Source organism: Perca flavescens, chromosome 5 (genome assembly GCF_004354835.1).
Source record: "Perca flavescens isolate YP-PL-M2 chromosome 5, PFLA_1.0, whole genome shotgun sequence".
Classification (NCBI taxonomy): Eukaryota; Metazoa; Chordata; class Actinopteri; order Perciformes; family Percidae; genus Perca; species Perca flavescens.
Window position 1 is genome coordinate 25171065 of NC_041335.1, and position 21792 is coordinate 25192856.

The 21792-nt window shown below is 41.3% G+C and overlaps 1 protein-coding gene across 9 annotated transcripts in view; it reads left to right on the forward strand.

Annotated features, from left to right (window-relative positions):
* Nucleotides 1-21792, forward strand: part of LOC114555683 (rho guanine nucleotide exchange factor 28) — a 39687-nt gene that overhangs the window by 6604 nt on the left and 11291 nt on the right. For 5 of the 9 annotated variants that reach the window (XM_028578257.1, XM_028578258.1, XM_028578260.1 and 2 more), the window contains 14 exons: nt 2756-2939; nt 3680-3881; nt 4158-4215; nt 5561-5601; nt 6228-6300; nt 15024-15145; nt 15320-15699; nt 16431-16605; nt 17234-17345; nt 18256-18298; nt 19707-19796; nt 20399-20522; nt 21298-21442; nt 21699-21754. In XM_028578257.1, coding sequence (XP_028434058.1) covers nt 2756-2939; nt 3680-3881; nt 4158-4215; nt 5561-5601; nt 6228-6300; nt 15024-15145; nt 15320-15699; nt 16431-16605; nt 17234-17345; nt 18256-18298; nt 19707-19796; nt 20399-20522; nt 21298-21442; nt 21699-21754 — 1805 coding nt within the window. Of the gene's footprint in view, nt 1-2755; nt 2940-3679; nt 3882-4157; nt 4216-5560; nt 5602-6227; nt 6301-9374; nt 9637-15023; nt 15146-15319; nt 15700-16430; nt 16606-17233; nt 17346-18255; nt 18299-19706; nt 19797-20398; nt 20523-21297; nt 21443-21698; nt 21755-21792 lie in introns of those variants that run through there. The other 4 variants (XM_028578259.1, XM_028578261.1, XM_028578264.1 and 1 more) reach the window with 4 other exon arrangements.

Consider the following 21792-nt stretch of genomic DNA (forward strand, 5'->3'; position numbering starts at 1 on the left):
CCCCTTCTTCTCCACCATCATTCCCATTTTCCCTGCTTCCTGAGTTGAAATCGGAAGTGATCCTGGTCACATGTGTGCTTCTGTTAAATTCATCAAAGCCAATTAAGCAGCATGTAATGTGGTTAATAGAGCCTTTCCCTCTGGAAGTCGCCCTAGGCAGAGCTTAATAAATCCAAGGGGCAAGTGGGTTTATGGATGTATGTGTGTGTGCTGACCAGCATGTTTACTGGATGCCACCATCTGTTTCTATGATCTGAGTGTTTGTGTAGGGCCACCTACATAAATAACAAACTAGATTTAGCATTAACATAGTTACGGCAGTCTGTTTCATTGCAGCGTCTCCCTCTAAATGTCTGCAGTTAATTTGATAACACTGCTTATGACATCATTCTAGCCAATGCTGTATGCGACTGAATTATCAATCCCTTACTTTCCTTTGGTGCTTACCATTTGTTTATAGTACATTCTGCATTTTCAAAGGGACTGGAAAAATGTAATAAAACCTCATTCTGTCACAAAATCTGAGACGGCATTTGAGCGTGGAATCATTATGTTCGCTCTGGACTGAGTGCAGCCATAAACCATTGAGCATTGACATTTTTAATACAGCTGGTTAAAGTGTTATCTTGTGAAATCTGTCTTTATAGCTCACAAAGGTCTGCACCCCAATGGGTTGTGGATGCAGACTATTCTTGGGCAAATACAAAAACGGAGTACTATAAATGAAACCTTTTGAATATAAAACTGAGTACTATAAAGTAACCTTTTGAATATAAAACTAAATTAATCTCTATTGTTTTGACGTGTTGATTACCCCCATGGTATGTAGGTGAAACAGGCTTTTGTTACCTGTCATCCTTAATGTTTGCTAACATTTGCTAATGCCCAGTACAATACAAAAGCAAACAGAAATATAATCTTTAAATAAGTGTAATAAAATAATTTAGTTTAGGTTAAATTTGAAAGATCCCACATCAAGCCTAATTTGTAAAATTGCATCATTTTCAAACTAAACTGACCTACAGCACAACACTTTGCCGTTAAATAGCCCCCTGCAGCAAATATCAATTGTGATGAGAGTTCTTTTTTTTATGATATTGACAGAGATGTTGAGTGTGTTTCATATTTGAGCCTGCAGTGCTACTGTTGCTAAGTTATATCCCATTAAAAGTCCTTCAGTCAGTGTTATCAGTCTAGACCAGGGGTCGGCAACCTTAGGCACGCGGGCCACCATGGGCACGCCGGACCTTAACCAATGGCACGCTGGCAATATGTGTGCAAGAGAGTTATTGATGCATTGAAATCATGGTTGAAATGCTGAAGCACTCTCATCCGCATGCCAAATTACAAATTTCACAGTTGCTCGACCTATAATAATAATAATAATAATTACAAGGTCCTGATTATAAGAAATAAATGTTATCAAATGTTGCTATGGAATAAAATTACAGATTCTTGATGTTTGTCATAATTAAACTTAATGTTGACATGGCACACTAATTAACAAGAAATTTTGAAAAGGGCACTTCATATCAAAAAGGTTGCTGACCCCTGGTCTAGACCGTATGACCAGTGTTTCCATTAGCTAGTGACTCTTTTGCTCTTGCCACATTTTTGCAGTGTTAGCAACTGATGCACAATCTTATCGAGATATTTGATTACTTGTCAAAACAAAACATAAATATGATAAGCTTTACTAAATTGGTTTAGACTACAGTGGTGTTATTATTATTATTATTATTATTATTATTATTATTATTATTATTATTATTATTTTGTCCAATCAGAGGGAGTTAGATTGATGAAGATCTAACAAATTTCCCTTGACCAGGCTTTGTTTTCCTTTAAATAATATTAGATTATGGTGAATATATGCTGCAGATTAAAAAATGTAACAGTGCATTTCCAAGCTTACTAGCTGCTTGTCTAGGCCTGCATGATAAATCGTTATAAAATCGCAAAATATTTTTTTTTTTTCTCCTTCAATTAATTTATTGAAAGCATTTGATATTGACATGTTTTAATTATGTTTAGACATGTTCAAGGAGTTCAGATAGAGCCTGTATCAGTGCCATATTTAGTTCAATGTGTTTATATATCACTATTTTTGGTAGCCTACTGTACTTAAATGGCCAGTATGTACTTTATTTTCTTTATTCATTGAAGCCTCTATGTTTACAGGCTTGTGGTGATGCGCAATGTGCTGTAGGTGCTATACATTTTTGGTACTGCTAATTTGTTTTGTTTTGTCATGGTTCATGTGTGCAATAAACATTACACTTTGTGATAAAAAAATCGTGGCAGAGAATTGTGATATCAATTCTAAGCTAAAAAATCTTTCATATTTTTCCCCGAATCGTGCAGGCCTTGACTGTAGCTAATTTAATGTGGGCCCGTTACCTGGACACAGATCTTGTTGAACTGCGTTGAGTGGTGGGCACAGAAATAAGAAGCTGTCACCACTTTGTTGAAAAGCTTTTATTGCTTGAAAGTGGGTCAGTGGACCAGAGAGATCCAGTGCTGTGCAAGAGAAGAAATCAATCGTTGCCATTTAGGTTAATTTTCACAAGGAGGTGGTTACTAAGAGTAGATTCTAGACATGTTAGTTTCCTGCTATTTATCTCACATTTCACCACTTACTGTATACATTCTTATCTTACTGTTAACCTCACCTCCCTCTTCCAGTCAGCTGCTGTCTCAGATCCCACTGCATCCTTTTATCTCTGCAGTTATATTTTTCTCGCCTCATCTCCAGAGCACAGTCTCAGGGAGTCTCCCCTCCACCTGGCCGTGCGATGGGGTCTGTATCGGCTGGCAGAGCTGCTGCTTTGTCAGCCGGGGGGTCTGATGGCTGTCAGTCTGCCAAACGAAGAGGGAGTCACACCGCTGCAGCTGGCTCAGACAGCAGGCAGCACCGAGCTCCTGGAGCTGCTCACACAGTAAGATTATAAGATCCAACATGGAGGGACACCGGCAAATGAATCACTGTTTTGTAGTAACATTATGCATTCAGTGCAGAGTTTTCCCACACTACAAGGGAAAGCTTTTCTTCAAATGTAGAAAGAAACCCAGTTTTACACTTGCTATCTCCCCATGCATCCATTAGTTATACTTGCTTATCCTTTTTAGAGAGTCGCAGGGGACCATTCCCAGCTGACATTGGGCAACAGGCGGGGTACACCCTGGACTGCCAATCAATCAAATGGCTGACACATAGAGACGGACAACCATTTCATGCTCACATTCACACCTTTGCGGGCAAAGTTAGAGTCACCATTTACTTGCATATCTTTGGACTGTGATAGGAAACCAATAAAGTCAAGGGGAGAGCATGCAAACTCCACAAATTACATTCTTTAGATCTCTCGAATACTGTAAATATAATGGTTGAAGTGTATTTTATGAACGCATAAAATGCTAAACACCTGTTAGTATCACCTGTCAAACTCAGGAGTGCTTTGTGCTCAATCAGTCGGGCTCAATCTGGATCCATAAATCATTAGCACAGCTTTATATGTAGGCCTGTTTGGCTTGAGACCATCATCTGCACTGAGTATTCTAATGACTTTCTTTCTACATTTTTAATGGTAAAAACTGTGTTCTCTAAGAATATCAACCGTAATGTTTTTTGTTTATTATTTAAAGTTGTGATTAAACTAATCCACCTGTTGTGCTGCAGCCCACCAAACCCTCTAGCCACGCCTCCAGCAGGTCTGTCTCAGGTGTGGGCAGACCGGTCCCGCTTGCTGAGGTTCTGTCATGATACGGGGAACCTGACTCTGACCGTCCGACAGAACCTGAGGTGGAGCTCGGAGGAGAGCCGGCACGCTGACATCCTGCTTCTCAGAGACCGGCTCAGAGATGAGGACTTCCTTAGAGAGGTGAGTTTGAGTTATCAGTGTTGTCTGGTGCTGGCTAAGCTACTGTAGGTAAACACAGGATTAAAACACTGTCAATTATGATACGATATTCAAATAAACCTGTAATTTATAGTCAAAATGATTGGGCTTTTCTTGGGTGACCTTGCTCATAAACACAAACAATTCTTAACTGCAACTAATGCACCTGGAAGTGCCATCAAAATAAAGCCAGTTGTAAATTGTATAATTTCACATATCAGCATTCTCTTACCTAAACATCCCCTTTTCGTCCCACAGCTCAAAGCTCTGAGGAGGGAACGGGTGGAGACCATCTTAGTGAAGAACGTGGAGAATGGTATCATACCCTTCCTAATCTGTTTTGTGGGATTTAAGAGGCCTGGTTAACCATCCAGTCTTAACTCTTCTTTTTTATGTTGCAGTGGTCTGCCATGTTTTTTTTCTAGTGGTTTATGAGGATAGATGCTGTGGCTTGAAGCAGGCTACAATATTGATAGACTTTGACTGCCCTCTTGTGGGGTTTTGTGGTATTGCAAGTCTGTGAAAAAAAGAAAAAAAAATGAAGGTAGGGAAAGGAGAAGATGAAAGAGATTTTTTGTGTGTATATATATATATATATATATATATATATATACATACTGTTAAGTATACAGAATAACAATACAATAGAATTTAGAAATTTACAAAAAATATACAATAACAATTGAAGAGAGGGAAGGAATAGTGCAATATCAGTATGGTCTGAGATTGGTCTGAGAAGTTAAAGTATGAATCACTGTATTAATATAGTGCGCAAAATAGCAGAGCAAGCACGCTGTATGTTAATAAGTAGTACTAAAACGATTGGTTAAGTAGCTGGTTGACAGAAAATTTATCAGGAAATAAAATTTTTTAGACAAACGCTAAATCAGAAAATTATTAAAATACGTACCGTCAAAAGGTTAATTGATGATGGAAATAATCATACATTACGGCCCTATCTTGTGACAGTAGATTTTCATGGGTATATATGTTAAGACGTGCAATAAAAATGTGAATAGAAAATCAAGTTAGTTCAGGATGAAAGTTGAAAGGTAACATTCTCTTTTACAAGGTTGTTTCTTTATATCCTCTGTCTCTCTCTCTGTCTCTCTCCTTCTTGCTGTGGAGCCAGCTGGCATCACACTATCAGACTTGAGTCAATGTGTTTTACGGTATCACACTGAGGCACAGAAAGACCTTTGTCAGATTGTTTAGTCTTCTCCTATACGTCACATCTACTTTCTCAGCCTTTGCCGTTTGTTTCTCCTCCTCTCATGTATTTTTTTTTGTCTCTGACTTTCTCTCCCAACCTCTGTCCTTTATGGGTTGCTGCCACCTCTGTGGCACTCATATGCCTTTAAATTTTTACGTGACCCCAGGCTTTGTATCAAACCACCCAAGCACTAATTTCTGTGCGTTGCTGCATTGTTTCTGGTAAGCAATCATATACAGTGTCCTTTGATCTGGGATGCACATGGTAGTTAAATGAAAAGAAAGGAGCTCAGGGCCACACGGTTAAGATCTCCCCAGGTTATGTAAAATAAGACTTAACATGGTACACATCGTTAAAAAACTGACAAACATCTGTGCTTACTTGAGCCTCTTTTGAAGTTTAATGGCGGCTGTATGTCTGCATCTGACTATGCTTTTTTTTCTTTCAGCACTGTATTCAGATATGAATGGAGCTGCTGTAGAAAAACATGTGAGTATTTGATGCATGCATTGTTTCACATGCTATGGACTAAAATATCACCAACATATATTTAACTCTCATACTGTACTGTGTTTAAACAGCTTTATCTGATGAGATGAGTCAAATATGAGCATAAGTTACTTGTTCTTCCAAAACATTCCAGACTAAGTTTGTGCCTTTTAACTATTTTTGCAACAACAGGTGTTGCTCCTGGATATCAAATTTCAAATTTTAAAACTCAAAGCTCCATTCAATCTCAATAAACATCTGCATCAACCAGTGGTACTGACTGCCCCTCAATGCTCCACATTGTTTCACTCTTATTGTTCAGGTGTTGCAGTTGGCACCTTGCACACGCCACTGAATAGCCGACTTTGTGAGTGGTCAAGTGTGTATTTCATGTCTTAAGAGGTGTGGTGTGTGCACATGACTCCGGTCATCCAATAGGACCTTTTTTATGTGTTACAGATGGTTACCTAATTGATCTTTCTCTGTCATACACCTAGGCACTCGCCAAACACTTGTGTTTTTGTACTTAGTTCTACTCAAGTTTTGTGGTATGCTTGTAGCCTGATGAGAAAGTCTCACTGAGGAAATGTGCGTGTTATTTGGTGAAAGGTTCTCTGTTTCTTCAGGACTATGAGGAGCCGCTGATGTTTTGCCTGATTGAGGAGGACGAGGAGGACGATCCATCACAGTCTTACTCTGGTAAAGATTTTATTTTTAAAGTATTTTTTAACTTCCCTCAGAGCAAGGTTACTTTCTCAGAAGCCTGTTTTTAGATATGGTTATAATGTTAGAGCTTGCGGTGCCTCAGCTGTAGATCATGTTTTGTGCAGACTGAAACTGATCATTGTTGTTTTAGGTGGCGTTATATTCATAGGAAGTTATCCAAGCTTCTAATCATTAAGTGAGTCCAACTGCGGGAAACGTTTCCTTTCCTGAACAGAACTTGGACGTCTAATCTTCGACGATGGCTGTCTAACATCCCCACAGACTATAAGATCACATTTCAGCCCCATGGGTTCTCTTGCCCCCCTCTCTCTGGAGTTTTTGGAGTCTTGTCACTCTGTGTTTACGGTGATTGTGGCATTGAGAAGGAATCTTGTTAATGTGACGTGTAGAGAACTATCCTGAGTCACCCTTTTCCTGCCAGCTGTTACAGGGGGGCATAAATTAATCCTAACTATGTGGCTGAAGGTGGCTTCACTCTGATCTTCTTCTGGATGGGAAGGGAAGGATTTGAGAGTGGGAACATCCTGTGGGTTAATAATTGGCTTGTATTGCTGCAGAGCAGACTGATGCCTCAGTGTAAGAATGCTGTGGTTACAAGCTGAGGCTTCAGCCTTTATAACACTTGGCACTGGACATCTGCAATCTGAACTTCCTTTTGCTGGTGTTGTTTCCATGCTATATGCTTTAGTCATTTTGTGCCCTTTGTGCATATGTGTATTTGTGAGTGTGTGTGTTTGTTGGCCGGTTGAGGATTTTAACATTTTCTGGTCTTTGAAGACCACCTGCCTGTGACCTCGATTGGTCGCTTTAAATGCTTTTCGTGGTTCAGAAAAATAACGCTGGTCACTTAAATCCGATTTTCTCCTCAGTTGCCCCTCAATGTCATGTTTAAAATAAAAATAAATAGCTCAAATTAATAATGACTTGGGATTACAATGCATATTTGACCTTTGAGGAATTTCAGGTCCTCATTAGACATTCCTAAGCTGTCGGGCATAACAAGTGACCGGCAGGTTTTTATTTTTTTTAACAAAGAAGTGAAGCATATAGTGCGATTCCAGTCTGTTTTTATCATTGAGCTAATGCGTCATCAAATAGACAGACTGAACTTCTGTAGCCAGAGCTTCAGCAGGGATGAGGAATTTTGAGCCTAGCTGTCATGTTCCCTCTGTCTTCTTGATGTCAGCTCTTTCCTCCCTCTGTAAACTACTGTAACTTCATTGGCATAACTGTAATTAAATACAGTATTGCCACAGCAGGTTGTACAAGGTTTACAAAGTGTGATAATTCAAAACTTAAAAAAAGACAAGTGTCTCTCTCTGACCCCCTCCACTTCCCCCCACCTCTGCCCTCCTAATGCCCCCTGAATTCAAATACCCCACCCAAAACACACACTTTCCCCCAAATACCTTTAAACACACACAAACAGACAGACTCATGCACCCATGCCCCTGGATCCCATCCTCCCAGGTCAGCATTTTAATGTGAGTTTAGTGAACAAACAGCAAATGGTACTTCATCCCGAGGAGGTCTGCTCTCCACAGCTGAAGAAAGGAAGAAGGTCGGTGTGTGTGTGTTGTCAGTGTTTGTGTGCACTCTTGTGTTTGAGAGGGAGATGCAGTGGGGAAGAGAGCTCTGAAGGGGGTATGGGGAAGTGCAAAAGGGGGTGTTTGTGGCTGAATGGGGGTTGCCAGGGCAGTTTTCCAGCAGCTTGTTGAGATCAGGGAGAGGAGAGTGGAGGAGATTGAGGTGTGTGTGTGTGTGTGTGTGTGTCTGTGTGTGAGTGAGTGAGTGATAGTGGGAAAAGAGAGGGAGCAAAAGAAGGGATTTATGTTATGGATAGTTTGGCAGGGTGACAACAGACGATGAGTGCAACGCCAGGAACGCTAACAAGAGTCTCCTACCCCGGCTGAGGGATCTAATTGGAGAACGGAAAAAAGGATTAAACCTCACACAGACCCCACAAAGGCAGCATTAATGTTCACTAGTACAGTGCCAACACCCCTCCACATGCACACACACACACATCCTCACCCACACAGAAACTACTTTCTTTAGTCTCAGTGTACCACTGTTTCCCTCCTCTGCATATATTCTGCCTACAAAACCCTCCTCGTCCCCCCTTTTTTTTATCACATTCCTTCATTTATGTGCATTAATAAACCCATGTTTGTGCGTCTTTACAGAATGCCATTGTCAGATTTGTCTCTTAAACCCTCTTTACCATCACTTTCTGTCATTTTTACCACCTCTATCCAAACTGCTGCAAACGTAGCACTGTACTCCTGCAAGTTGGCAAAAGGAGAAAGGGGGGGGACGCCATGGAAGAAGAAAACAGCAGCGGCTCTCACTGCTGTCTCCATGGTGAGGCTGCTGACCTGGCAGACTGCTCCCCCCACGCTCCGAACCCCTTTCCCCCTCAGCTTGGCTTTGACATGCTAAAATATAGAGAAAGAGACCGGGAGAATGGAGTGATCGAGAAGGACTCCTCCGACGTGGCATCAGGCATATCAGGGGTGTATGGTTTATACCTTGGAGTGTGTGGAGTGTGCAGCTCCACAGCCTGGCATATGGCTATCATGAACATATACAGGTTTAATGATTTCTCCCGTGTCTGAGACTCTCCTCCGCTAAGCTGTCTGCCCTCATGTTTGTCTTTGCTGTAGGTTCTGAAGTCACTCCTATGTTTGACTTTTAGACTTTTGACTGTTTAACTCTTTCTGTTTCTCTCCCTCCTTCAGTCCCCCTTTCCGGCAGTCAATATACTCCTCCCCCCTGCTCCTGTCAGCATGTGTTGATCTCTCTCCCTCTCCCCCTGTGCTGTGTGTGGTAGACGAGTGACAGAGAAAGAATTAGAGACCCAAAGTTTGGCACAGATTTGAGAACAGCAGTCAGAAAGACAGGAAAAAGTGTTGAGAAAAGGAGCAGAGGAAGAAGACAGGGTTCGGTCGCAGCTCTGTCGGACAGTTGGTGCAGAGTTGTTGAGGGGGAAGGGGAGGATTTTAGGGGGAGGGGTGGCTGGGGGAGACAGAGGGGAACATGCTGGCTCACTCCTGAAGTGTCAGAGTGTCTACAGTGGGGCTCTGGAAAAAGGAGAGCGAACACTGCAGCTAGTCCGCAGTCTGTTCAGACACTGGGAAATGGATGTAAACTGAGGCGCTGTTCATTTGTTTGTCACACATCTTGAGCTGTTTGGATGAAGATTTTCTTGAAGACTGCAAATCATGGATTCTGACTCAGACTCTCCTTTCAACTACTCCTGGCCTTCTTTTCCTAAGATGAGGATGCGCAAGAAGACGGGCAAAAAAGGTGATACTGAGTGGTACTCTAGTTGATTGTGGAGATTATTTATTTATTTCTAGAAGCAATGTTTTTCCACCCTGTCACTCTGACAGTTATTTCTTGGTTGTATGAAAGTTGACAAGGTCACTTTTAATTTCACAGATAGTCAAATGTTGTTGGAAAAGAGTTATAGAGTAGACAAAGTGTTACTGAGATGTTAATTGCTACAGAGTGTCACATTAGATGTATGTGCTTTAATGTCAGTAAGAAAACTGATAACTTGTGTACACAGTCTATTCAGTTTCCCTTTTTCAGTTGCATCTATTTTCATCATTACATCATTTACCAATGGCAAATGGAAGACATTACCACAAACTGCCCTCCTGGCGCTGTTGACTGTGGAACAATACAGTTAAAATTAGACTGTTCCCATTACACATTCTTATTCACAGGCCTTCTCTGCAGCACAGAGTCAATCAGAGTGAGATAACTGCATGTTTGCCAGTGATGTAACCTGATATCTGACAGTATATTGGGGAATGTCAGATGTCCACTCGAAGCTGATTGAGTGGTTTTGGGCTTTCGACATCCTCAGTCCACACTGTTGTGTGTGCATGAATCGTGAACTCGTGTGACTGCTGGGTCCATAAAGTGCAAAAGAGAGGCCCAATGCTTGTGTGTGTGATTTCATATACTGGGCTCAGGCACCTGCAGTTCATAATCATAATCAGCGTTCTGTCACTGGAACTAAAGTTTAGTGTTTGTTACAGTTTATTGTCAATTTATTAGAAAACTGAACCAAAATCAGGTTAATCCTGCTGCTTAAACTTGGCATACAAGTTTGTCATTAGTTATGGGAGAGCTGAATTGGATGCTTAAAATAGTGCAAAATCATTAGGTATTGCTTGTGTGGAAGTTAGTGTGTGTGTTTGTTGGGAATAGAGAGAGAGAGAGAGTAACAGAAGAAGATCAAGTTACTGCCATTTCTGTGCCATGACTCAACTCTAGTCGTCTTTTCCTCATCTTTCACCATTAACCTCTGCAAGATTATCCAAGTTATTATATCCAAATTTTATACAATGCAATGCAGCTGATGAGCAAAAACAGCGGCACTATATAACCGTTTTATAAACTGACCATATATTCTCCAAGTGGATTTATCTGGAATCTGAAGTATACCTGCTAAGTGAAATGTGATTTCAGGTGTGCGGATCCACAAGTTTATTTCTTCACTTTGAGGACTGATTGCTGTTCACTCTGAGTTTACCTCTAACTGGATCTCTTGGGCTGGGTGACGAACTGAAATGTAAACACAACGAGGAACGCACAATGTGATGCTTGGAGTGGGATGTTTGACCGCAGGTGTCATAACTCAGAGTGGGTTTGTGGATTTTGGTGGACAATTGTTTTAATGATTTAAACGGCCCTCCATGAACACTGAAGTCAAACAATTATCTCTCCCCTCTTATAAAGTAATAACACCCTCTGTTTTGATTCTTTTAAACTTGGCTTGTTATTTTACTCTGCTCCTAATTTCTCCTAGCTCTCTCCAATGTGACAATTGTTTGATGCGGTGCTTAAAAAGCGACTTACATCATAAAAGAAGGGACGGCACAGACAAATAACCCCTTAATACTCATAATAAACAAGCCTTGGTGTTTATGCAATTAACAATTATGATTCTCTGTTTGTCTTGAACATTTTATTCAGCACACCAGAAGCCTCCAAAGAGAGTAAACCTTGAGCCCTTGTGACAGCCCTGCCTCCCCCCTCTCCATCCTGCCTTCCTCGATCTCTCTCTCCCAGGGGTGTGCATGGGTTGAAGGGTCACTCTCTGTGTTTAACTGCCCTGGTCTGGAAACCTGGCACTGACTGCTGTCTTTGTCTGGGTCTCTGTAAAAATCGAGCTCTCTCTTTTTTCTCTCTGCTGCTGCTCCAGGCGCTGCTACTGTATAGGGTTGACTCTCGCTCAGGGACATGCTGTGAATATCACATCACTCCAAATATACCTTCTTTGAGCAAAGTCCAATCGCAATAGCCCCACGCATTGCTCTGCATTCCTTAAAACCTTCTCTGACATGGCAATCTGCGGACAACAATGTCCGTCTCAGCAATAAAAACAGCTTCTCCGGAGAAAGATTGATTTTCAGTGGCACTAACTTGTCAAAAATATGAACTCCCTGGTTTTCTGTTATTCCCCCAGTTAACTAATGTTAAACACAGATCGCAGCCCCTGACAGTAATGTTCACTGAGGCGGTGTTTATGGGTCAGAGGTGTGTGTGAATGATCGGGCCCGTGGCAGCCAGCTGTGGCTTTGGACCTGGCCCAGAACCTTAACTATTAGGCCTGTCTGTCAAGTTCCTTAAGTGGGCTTGTATGAAACGGTATCTGCTTTCAAACAGTGGTTTGACCCACATCCAGAATCTGACCTCGTCTCTAGATTTAATGTTGGAGTCAAACTAATCCTACCATACATAGTAGAAGGTGGAGGTATTATGTATCTGGATTCAGGTTCATAAACAGTATAAAGTTTTCAGGTGGAACTAAAAGGATCCAGAAGTTTTTTGTTTTTTTTTAACCAGAAAACAGGTTGTAGTTTTTATATTTAGTCATTTTCTGCTCATTTCAGGATGTAGTAACTTTAAGTACATTTAAAGGTGCTGTAGGTAGGATTGTGAAAATGTTAACATTGACAACTTCTCAGTCCCTCCTCCCTTTCTGCTAAAGCCCAAAACGGTCTCCCTAGCCCCTCCCCCACAAGGGAGAATGAATGTGTGTGCATGAGCAGTGATTGACACACAGTTAGACAAACCCCCTCGCCCTGATTAGTCCATCTGAACAGGGAAGGGGTGGATTTTTGCAAATTGCACTACAGGCTGTAGGTGGTGCCAGAGGAGATGGATTTTTTTTTTTAATTACCTGCTTCATGTAGTTCTACTCGAACATGGGGTCAGTTTCTGCAAATATGACAGAAAGTTAGTTTTATAAGTCTTACCTACTGCACCTTTAAGTTCTGGGAGATATGATTCATTTTGAGAGATACTTGGTAACTTTAGGATTGATGTGGAGTGGGCTCTGTATGTCCTGCAGTGGTTTATCTTGAGTCTACAGTATATCTTTACATTGGTTGTGGATGGAACAGGACTCATCTGGTGTCCTCATCAATGTCTGCTTGACTCCCTGTTGCCTTTCAGATTTATTGGACTCATCGCCTACAGGAAGCACAGCCAATTGTTGGTTTGATTTACTCTCTGCTACAAATGCTGGATGTCTGCTCCTACTCTGTGGGGCTGGCAGCTTGGAAACTATGGATAAACTATGTATTTCTTTTTTTTAAAGGACTGTTGAGTCTCGGTTTAATATCTGCTTGATGAGTTTAGGTGTATACAGCGGTGCCAAAGACATGTCTTTGCACCACTGGCATTGTTTCAGGCATGGCTTGGCCAGTGAAAGGTGAGACTGTGATTAGGAACATAATAATTTAACTGAGCTAATGAGGCTGCCTCTTCTGGTTAATGTGACGAGTACCGCATGGTTACCACCGATTACTAATGTGGTTAGAATTTCTTTTTTTTCCAGTGAAAGCTTTGCAGATTGTGTTTTTTCTTAGCTGCATTTGTCATGCATAATGCTGTCATACCTGTGAGCCGCTGAATTGTACCACAATCTATTTCTATGTGCTTGTTTAGACGTTCCAGTGGAGCATTAAGGGGAAGTTGGTAGATCTATAAAAGGTTGGGAGGTAAGTTTCTTGTAATTTGGTGATGTAAGTTACTTAGCCCTGTTCATGCTTGAAGGGTCAATGGTAAGCTATTTGAAGTTGGTGTCATTTCCACAGAGACTAGATCTTCCTAGATTGTTTTGTGTGAATGTTCAGCAATCCTACAGCAGGAAAATCATCACCGAAAAGACAGACGCACATTTTACCACTGGTCTTAGACTCGTAGCAGTAAAAAAAAATAGAAGTCAAAAAGTCAGTTGACCAGAATGCTGGTCCACGTTCAAGCGATTTTTGACAACATTCAAAATCAACCTTTTACAAATAACTACAGTATACAGGTTTCGGATGTAACATGCAGGCCACACAGTGAGTGTGGTGCTGAGATTTAACAAAGTTAGACAGAAAACTCAAACAATGTGATGTACTGTAACACGCAGTGGAAACTACTGCACATCTGCAACTTCACATAAGTTTGAGCCTTTGAGTTTCAAAGTTTATGCTTGACCTTGAAAACAGAAGTTACCAAAACAATTTTCACCTCAAGGTCCATTTAGTAGCTGTTTTTGGAGCTTTCGATTGTATCACATTAGCTTCATCAGCAGATGGGGATTGCCCAGTTGTCATGGAAATGTAGATGTTCACATTTCCATTTTTCCTAAGCACTTAAACAACTTTTCGTCCTTGTTGGCTTTACAGTTTATTGTATCACATGATCCCAAACTTTCATTTTAAGTAGTTATTCCCACCAGTTTAAAGTTTATATTCAATTCAACTTTGTATTTTATTCAGAATTCAACAGGTTGTGTACATCTTGTACCTATACATATACTGTACACAGACATGCAGTATATACAGCGTGTGCGCCATATGCTGTATATACATTATGTATGGAATAATGTGGTCATTTTAATGTTTTAATTCATGCTTTACATTGACATTTACATGTTAATGAGTTGGAAGTTTAGTATATTAGTGTAAGTATTATAGTGTTTCTTTTCTAATCTCACCTCCACAAATTGTTTCACTGTTTATTTTGTCCTGTTACATTGTGCAAATGTGTGGTATTAATGTGTCATCAAAGGTTTGCTTAAGTGAGTTCTGTGGTGAGTAACGTTCAGCCTCTTTGTGTTTGTGCATACCTGAAGGTTGTTTTCTAACCAGAAATACTTTCCGAGAAATTGTGTTGTGGAGAAGCTGTGTTTTGTGCAGAGTAGCATCCCAGAGGGGTTGTGTGTGTTTTGAGAGCAGGAGTGTTTTCCCCTGTTTAACATCAGAACCAGGCTACTGCTCACAGTGACTCTACTGTGTTGAAAGGGTTTCTCTCAATGCAACTGTGTGCTCACCGGGAGTTATTTCCACTCACCCGCTGGATCGAAGAAACATGCCTTCAGATGCCTGCTCACAACTCCATGCACGCACACCCACTTACGTGTGTGTGTGTGCGTGTGTGCGTGTGCGCATAGAGCCATTCAGACAGACACGCAGCCTCATAAGGGACTCTTGGTCCTGAACAATGACATGCAACTGCCCAGGATGTCTACGTCACTTCCAGTGTTTGTGAGAAGTTATTTGGTGTTGCTGTGGAAACCAAATGTAATATTGAAAAATCCCTCTCTCTCTCTCTCTCTCTCTCTCTCTCTCTCTCTCTCTCTCTCTCTCTTACTTTCACTATGGCTCCCTCCCTTTCTGTAGAGAAAAGCCAGTCCATAAGGGAGAGCCAGGCCCCATCCCCGACTCTGGCTGCAGCCGCCAGACTGTCAGCGATGATACACGGCAAAGACAGAGTGTACGCTAATGCTATGCTGGTGGACCAGGTGAGTTGGCCTGAAATTAGTGTTTCTTTCTGTGTTAAGATATACAACTTACAAATGTTATATAGTCAGTCAGAAACAGATTTGGCTCATATGATGTAAAATGTTCCATTACAGGAGTCAGACTGTTGGATTGTTCCTTCTCATCACCTCCACTTTCTCACTTTTCTGTTCCAGGTGGATGAAGCTGACATTAAATACCGCTCTCCAGGGGAGGAGGAGGTGAGCCCTGCACCCCATCTTGGCAGCCCTACCTGGGACTCCTTCTCCATGACTCCCCCTGACTCAGGGAACTGCTCCCACCAGCACCCATCATCACCCTATAATGGGGAGAGGGGAATCGAAGGCCCTGGCCTGGAGAATCACAAGGAGCCATCCCCTTGCATCTCCCCCCCCTCTCCCTTTGCTTCCTCCCCGTCTTTTCCTTCCTCCCCCCTGGCTTTCGCCTTCCGTTTGTTCGAGGGAGCACAGAGGCATCCGATGCAGCCATTTCTGCCAGTTTCTCCTGCTTTGAACCGCAGAGGATACAGCTTAACTGAGGCGAGCCGGGGCCTGAGGTAGGACGCTATTGCAGTTATTTATTGAATAAAAATTAAAGGCCCTCAAAGTGTGACTTATTATATTTAATTGCAGAACTTTTTAACGTGACTGCCTCACAACTTTTTTTTAAAGTGAGAGAAAAAATGTGCTGCATTATGGCCAAGTGGAGTCCTTGATTTAAAAAAAAAGAAAAATCCGTGCACCAATTTAGAAACTTGTTGTATGATCATCCTGTGACTAACACATTCTAAGACATCAGTATCAATGGTTTGGAATTTCAGCAAAAGCATTTCTTGACATTTTGTTCAGTGATTGTAGTCAGTGAAGGTGCGGAAAGTGACAGGAAGCCTGGTCACAATTGAGCTGTTTGTGTGTTGAAGTCGCTGGACATTCCTTCCAGTTTCCTCAGTGCTGCAGGATCTTCTCTGTGAGCACTAAAGCTGGCAAAATACTACACAGTTTAAAGCCTGATGATAGATTATAGCATAATGACTGTCCATGGTGATTTTTAAGATCAAGATGATCTGCACTCATCTGTGCACAATGGTGGAGGTCGTTATGGATCTGAACACAGTTGTTTTTGTCTACAACTGTGATTTATGAAGCCTAGACCTTTGGCAGTCAGTATGTTCCCAGCTTAATCTTATCATGTAGACTGAAGAAGCAACAGTATTTCACTGTGTGTGTGTGTGTGTGTGTGTGTGTGTGTGTGTGTGTGTGTGTGTGTGTGTGTGTGTGTGAACGTAAGTCCTAGTCTCGAGTGTGACAGTGGAGAAGAAGACTTACTGGTACGCTCCTACCCCTGCTCATCTGTAAAGAAGCAGTCCATCCTGCGATCCAGCTCAGGAGAGGAGAGGGACTCTTTCGACACGTCACCAGACTTTAACCACACACACTCTGACAGCACGCACACGTCCAGCAAGGTACACCATCATGATACTATTAGATATCCAACAGAGTTTTTCTCCATGTTTGTGGAAACCCATGTGGCCTGAGACAGAACGACTGCAAAACTTCCCTTCCTGGTTCTCTCAATTATTTATTCCAAACAATAAAACACTGTCTTTATGATTATATTGCCCTCTAGACAATAAATTTAAAAGTTTGTGTTTATTCTTACTGATTGCCTACTTCTATAAACTCATTAAATTGCTCGAGAGGCATACAACAGTTTGACTTGATACTTTAGTTGACAGATAAGCAGGTCACCTTTGTCAAAACTGTTTCCACTGTGAACATGAAGTGCTGAACGGACCTGATGCATAATTTCTTCATTCAATTATCAATTTTTTTTTTTATAGGATTTATACATACAATACATATTACAAGTCACTAAAAACTCAAAACAGTAAAGCACTAGGTCAGACACAACCTGCCCTACAGTCAATCAATTGATAAGCCCAGACTGTCAACAGCTCAATAATGTGAACAGAAAGTGTGTATTGATGTGAGTGGATCTGTTGGCAATTTTCCTTTTCACGGAATTGGGCCTGTGAACTTCTGCTTGCTGCTCTGCCTGATCTGTTCTTTCTGATCCGCTTTCTCACCCAGAACCCAGAGGACGCAGAGGTTCGCCTGCGCTCCTACTCCTACTCCTCCCCCAAGGCGAAGCCGTCACGGCCACTGCTAAACAGAGACGCAACCATCACTGACCTGGCAGAAGGTGAATGAACTTTGACCCCTTTGCCCTGTGATCTTTCTGTTCCCAGTAGCCAGCTGAATGGACACATTTTGCCACATGTCTAAAAGGGAGAAGACCGGACAGGTGTCATAAATCAACTGAACCTCTATGAAGTATATGTGTGTTTAGTGTCCACTCTGCTTCGATACAGCACCACTAGTCTCGTATGCCAGTGTGCAGCATTAAGGCTGTGCTTTGTCCTGTGTAGATGGTGCATTCGGCAGAAGCAGCCGTTCTCTGCTTCAAGCTTTATCTCTCTCTAAATCCCTCTCTCGTCTCAACCAAATTAGTAAGTACAAAAACAGCTTCAATTAGCAACTGGAAATAAGAAGATGAAAATTATTGAATTAGCCTTGTTTTAGGAAGAAAACAAATACACATTTTGTTGTAAAAGGATTTGCCCAGATATTTTGATTTCACACAATTTTGTAAAATTATGTTTCCCAAAGCTTGATGTCAAGACTTTTTTCTCAGTAATAAGACAATAGTCTTCTAAACTCCACTCATTTATATGATGACGAATATGATGAAGTAGAGGTCTGAATCTTTAGGACTGTGCATTTTTTTATATTCCAAGGCTAGATCATTTGAAGGAGTTGTTTCTACCCCTTCCATTTTGGTGCATATTTAGTTTCCCTCTTGGTTTTGAATTTTCTTATTTCTTATTCTTGAAAACACTCTTGTGATTGGTATTTCTCTAAAGGGGTTTGATGGATCCAGACTGTTTCGGGGATTCTTGTATTTGCTTCAAACTCATTTGCGATTGGGATGATGGCTTTTAACTTCCTGATTCACTGGCTGATTCACTTACAATCTGTCATAATGTCTTTAATTTTATTTACATTTATTTCTGGCTTACTCATTTGCCTGTCCTTTTAACTCTACTTTACAGAGCAGAGAGCATTCAGCCCGACTGAGTCTACCAGAGAAAAGAGGTAAAGCCAGTGTGTCATTTCATGAGCTCAGGAGCAATCCCCCCCCCATTGCTCAGACGTTGCTCCCTTTTTAGGCATCAGTCAGTACGTTTACATGCACACCTATATTCCACTATTATTCCGAAAATGACAATATTTCAAATTTGATACAGGTCATGTAAACATATTCCGGTTGGATATATGGAAGAAGGCCTTTTTCCGAATATAGCATTTTCCAATCAAGACATGTGGCATATTCCGTTATTATTTGTTTTTTAGAGGCATTGTTTGAACATGTATACATATACAGCGCATTCGGGATATGCGTCTCAATCGGGGGTTTTACTGCAGGCTTATGGTCAGCTCTGTGCGTTGCTATGGTTTCTGTACACAAATCAACCAGCCATCAGTTTGCAAGGCTGGAGACCCGATAAGAAGGAGAAACACAGCTACTTTATCAAAGACAAGTTTTTGGATATGCGCAAACATCGCGACGCCGACCTTTTCAAGAAGCAGGTTGAAGGAATGAAAGGGGGACGCTGTGTGTGCACGGTCCAAAAAGTCTGCCGCCCCTGGTGAACTTTGAAACAATCCTGTTTTGCATGGCTACATGTAAATGGAAATATTAGTGGAATACTCACTTTCATTAGCCGTGTAAACAGCTTAGTCGGAATATCGTCTTTTTGGGAATTAGGGCAAAAAACAGAATATTATGTGCATGTAAACGTACTGAGTGTTGACCAGAGATTGGCTTAAATGTGCCAACATATGTGTGCGTTTTCATGTGTATGTGTATCACCAGTATTAAACCTGTGGTTGGGGTTTGAGTGTGCAGGATGCAACATACTTCCTGTTGCAAGGCAGAGGCCAGAATATGCTCTGATTGCAACCTCAAAATAACCCTGAATAAACAGCAAAACTTTCATAAATCCCACAAATCATATTCATTTTATAGTTTATTTCATCTCACCGCCTCATGAATGTATCACACGCTAATACATTTAGTTTGATAATAACCATGCATTGCTAACAGGAAACATTTTAGAAGATCATATTAGGCAATTAGATTATTTTATTAAATCATAGGATTATTGTATTAGAATAGATCATATTAATACTACAATATTCACAACACCAGCCTTATCAGACTCACTAACCATTTATGTTCTTTAAAATATCAGTATCCATCCAATGTTAACAAAATATGGATGTTGGCTAATACATTATGTGGTTTACTAAATCACTATGTAGCACAAATATCCACGTGACTATCCATGTGTAATCATCTTACTTTTCCTTACATGCTTTATTAGGCCCAGAAATAGTTTGCAGACTCTAATCTTAGACACCACACAGATAATTAACATTTTGAGTCTCCTGATGAGCCGAAACACAACAACCTGGTCTGAGGTGTGTTATATCCATGCAGGGTTTTGGGTTTCCGTAAGCGGGCCCAGTCAGCAGAGGAGGAGAGCAGCCCATCGCTCCAACACCTCACCCTCACAGAGTTCCTCAAAGAGTATGTTTTCACCAAAATGGCCTCACAGTCATGCATGTGTGGCTTAACTCAACCTAACCCCTTCATAAAACCATTCCCCGACTCATCCATTAACCACATGGATTCTTTGCAGCTGTCTGTGATCATATGTGAATCCTCAGAATTACTGTATATTAACACTTTTTATGTGTTATATGGTTGTGACATTGCATGTTTCTCTTCTTTACGTTCTGTAGCCTTTTGCCTAGAATGTGTAGTGTAACTAGCATAAGTTGCTGTAAATAGTTGACACATTATTAATTGCATCTTGCCAAGGTTGAACTATAAATAGCATCCACTAGAGTCCATAGTGACCTCCAAGCATGCTAAGCATGTTGTTATGAGTAATAGTCTGTAGACCAGGGGTCCTGGAAGACTGTCTGGACATTCTTTTATTCCAGCATGACACCAATGTACCTGGTTATTTAACTCTCCTTACTATATTATAGTATATATAAGTACTTAAATAATGATTGGTTTTCTAAAGAGCATGCATGTTGGTCTTGAATACTGCAGTCTTCCATTAGCCAAAATGATGATAGGAGTTGTGGTGGTTGCTGACAGAAATGTTCACACTAAAACAGGATCGAGGATGAGGAGTTGGATAAATACATAATCCCGTCTAAGGTCGAATCAGAGAAGTACAAAGTCAGCCGGACCTTCAGCTTCCTCAAGAGCAGGATGTCCAGCACTCGCAACAAGACCAAGGTGAGGATGCACAGTCGAAAATATGATTCTTGCTGGCACCTACATGTGTTTAAAAAATGAATGAGAAATCCCTATAGTTGAACTTTTTATTTAAAAAGTCAAAGCTGAAAGGCCTCCCAAAGTAGTGCAGTAAAAGGTTTACCACCTCTCAGACAGGCCAGGTCAGAATTCCTGTGCTGGGGAGCCATTGTCTGTGTGCGGTGCCTTTATTTGGCGGGGGGGGAAATTCCCTCTCCTCAGGTCTTAGCAACGGGACACAGTGAAAATATCCTCTTACATAATGCGTAGACCCCCACCACACAGTGTGAGAAGCCAGAACACATTCCATAGTACACTCTGTCTCATAAACACGTGCATGTGTTCAAGAACATGTTTCCAAATATGTACACACACACACACACACACACAATGCATATGAACAGTCAAAAAACAAACATACACTCTCTGACTTCCTTGTAAAGTTTGATAAGAAAATAAACAATGCATTATCACACACATGCACAGAGGAATCCCCCTAATGCCCCCCTAAGGATAAAGCCGTCCCCATGGACCTTAACAAAATAAACAGAAAAGCTCACTCAGAGGACTCTTTATCTCAACTAACTCCACTTTAGCAGGTGTGTTTCAGCAAGAAGATGACCGCTATATGCCTCTTTGTGCCTGCTGCTCAGAGTCATGTTTTTCTACTTTGGTGGTTTACATGATATTGTGGCATTAGCTGCAGTAAATGTCAGCTGAAGGAGTATGTTTAAAAATTTTATGACTTGCGTTTCAGGTGAAGGGGAAAGAGGTGAAGGAGGGAAAGGAGAAGTCAGGAGCTGCTAATGGACACCAGTTTGTTCCTGTGTCTCCATCTGGTCCCGCTCTCTGTGTGGCATGTGATAAGTCTGTTTCTGGGAAGGAGCTGTTGCAGTGCTCCAGTAAGTATTATACTGTCAGTACTGTTGTTGTTTTATGTCCTGTGGTGGATGAACTGTTGAGGGTTTGTTTAAATGTCTTTGCACGTGCTGCCTTGATGTTTTGTTTAGCAGAGGACATGAAGTCAGTTTTCTTCCTTTCACGAAGTCGACATCGATTTTGAGGAGCAGGGTAGTATCTGGACACTGAATCAAAATGTGGTCATTTTGTTTATTGTCAGTTAGCTGATGAAATTAACTGGGATTTTTTTGTCTGCAGGCTGTTTCCTGAATGTCCATAAAAACTGCCGAGAGTCTGTTGCAGCCTGTGGAAAGGTAAGCACCATCGCCACGCACTTCATTTAATCTAAAAA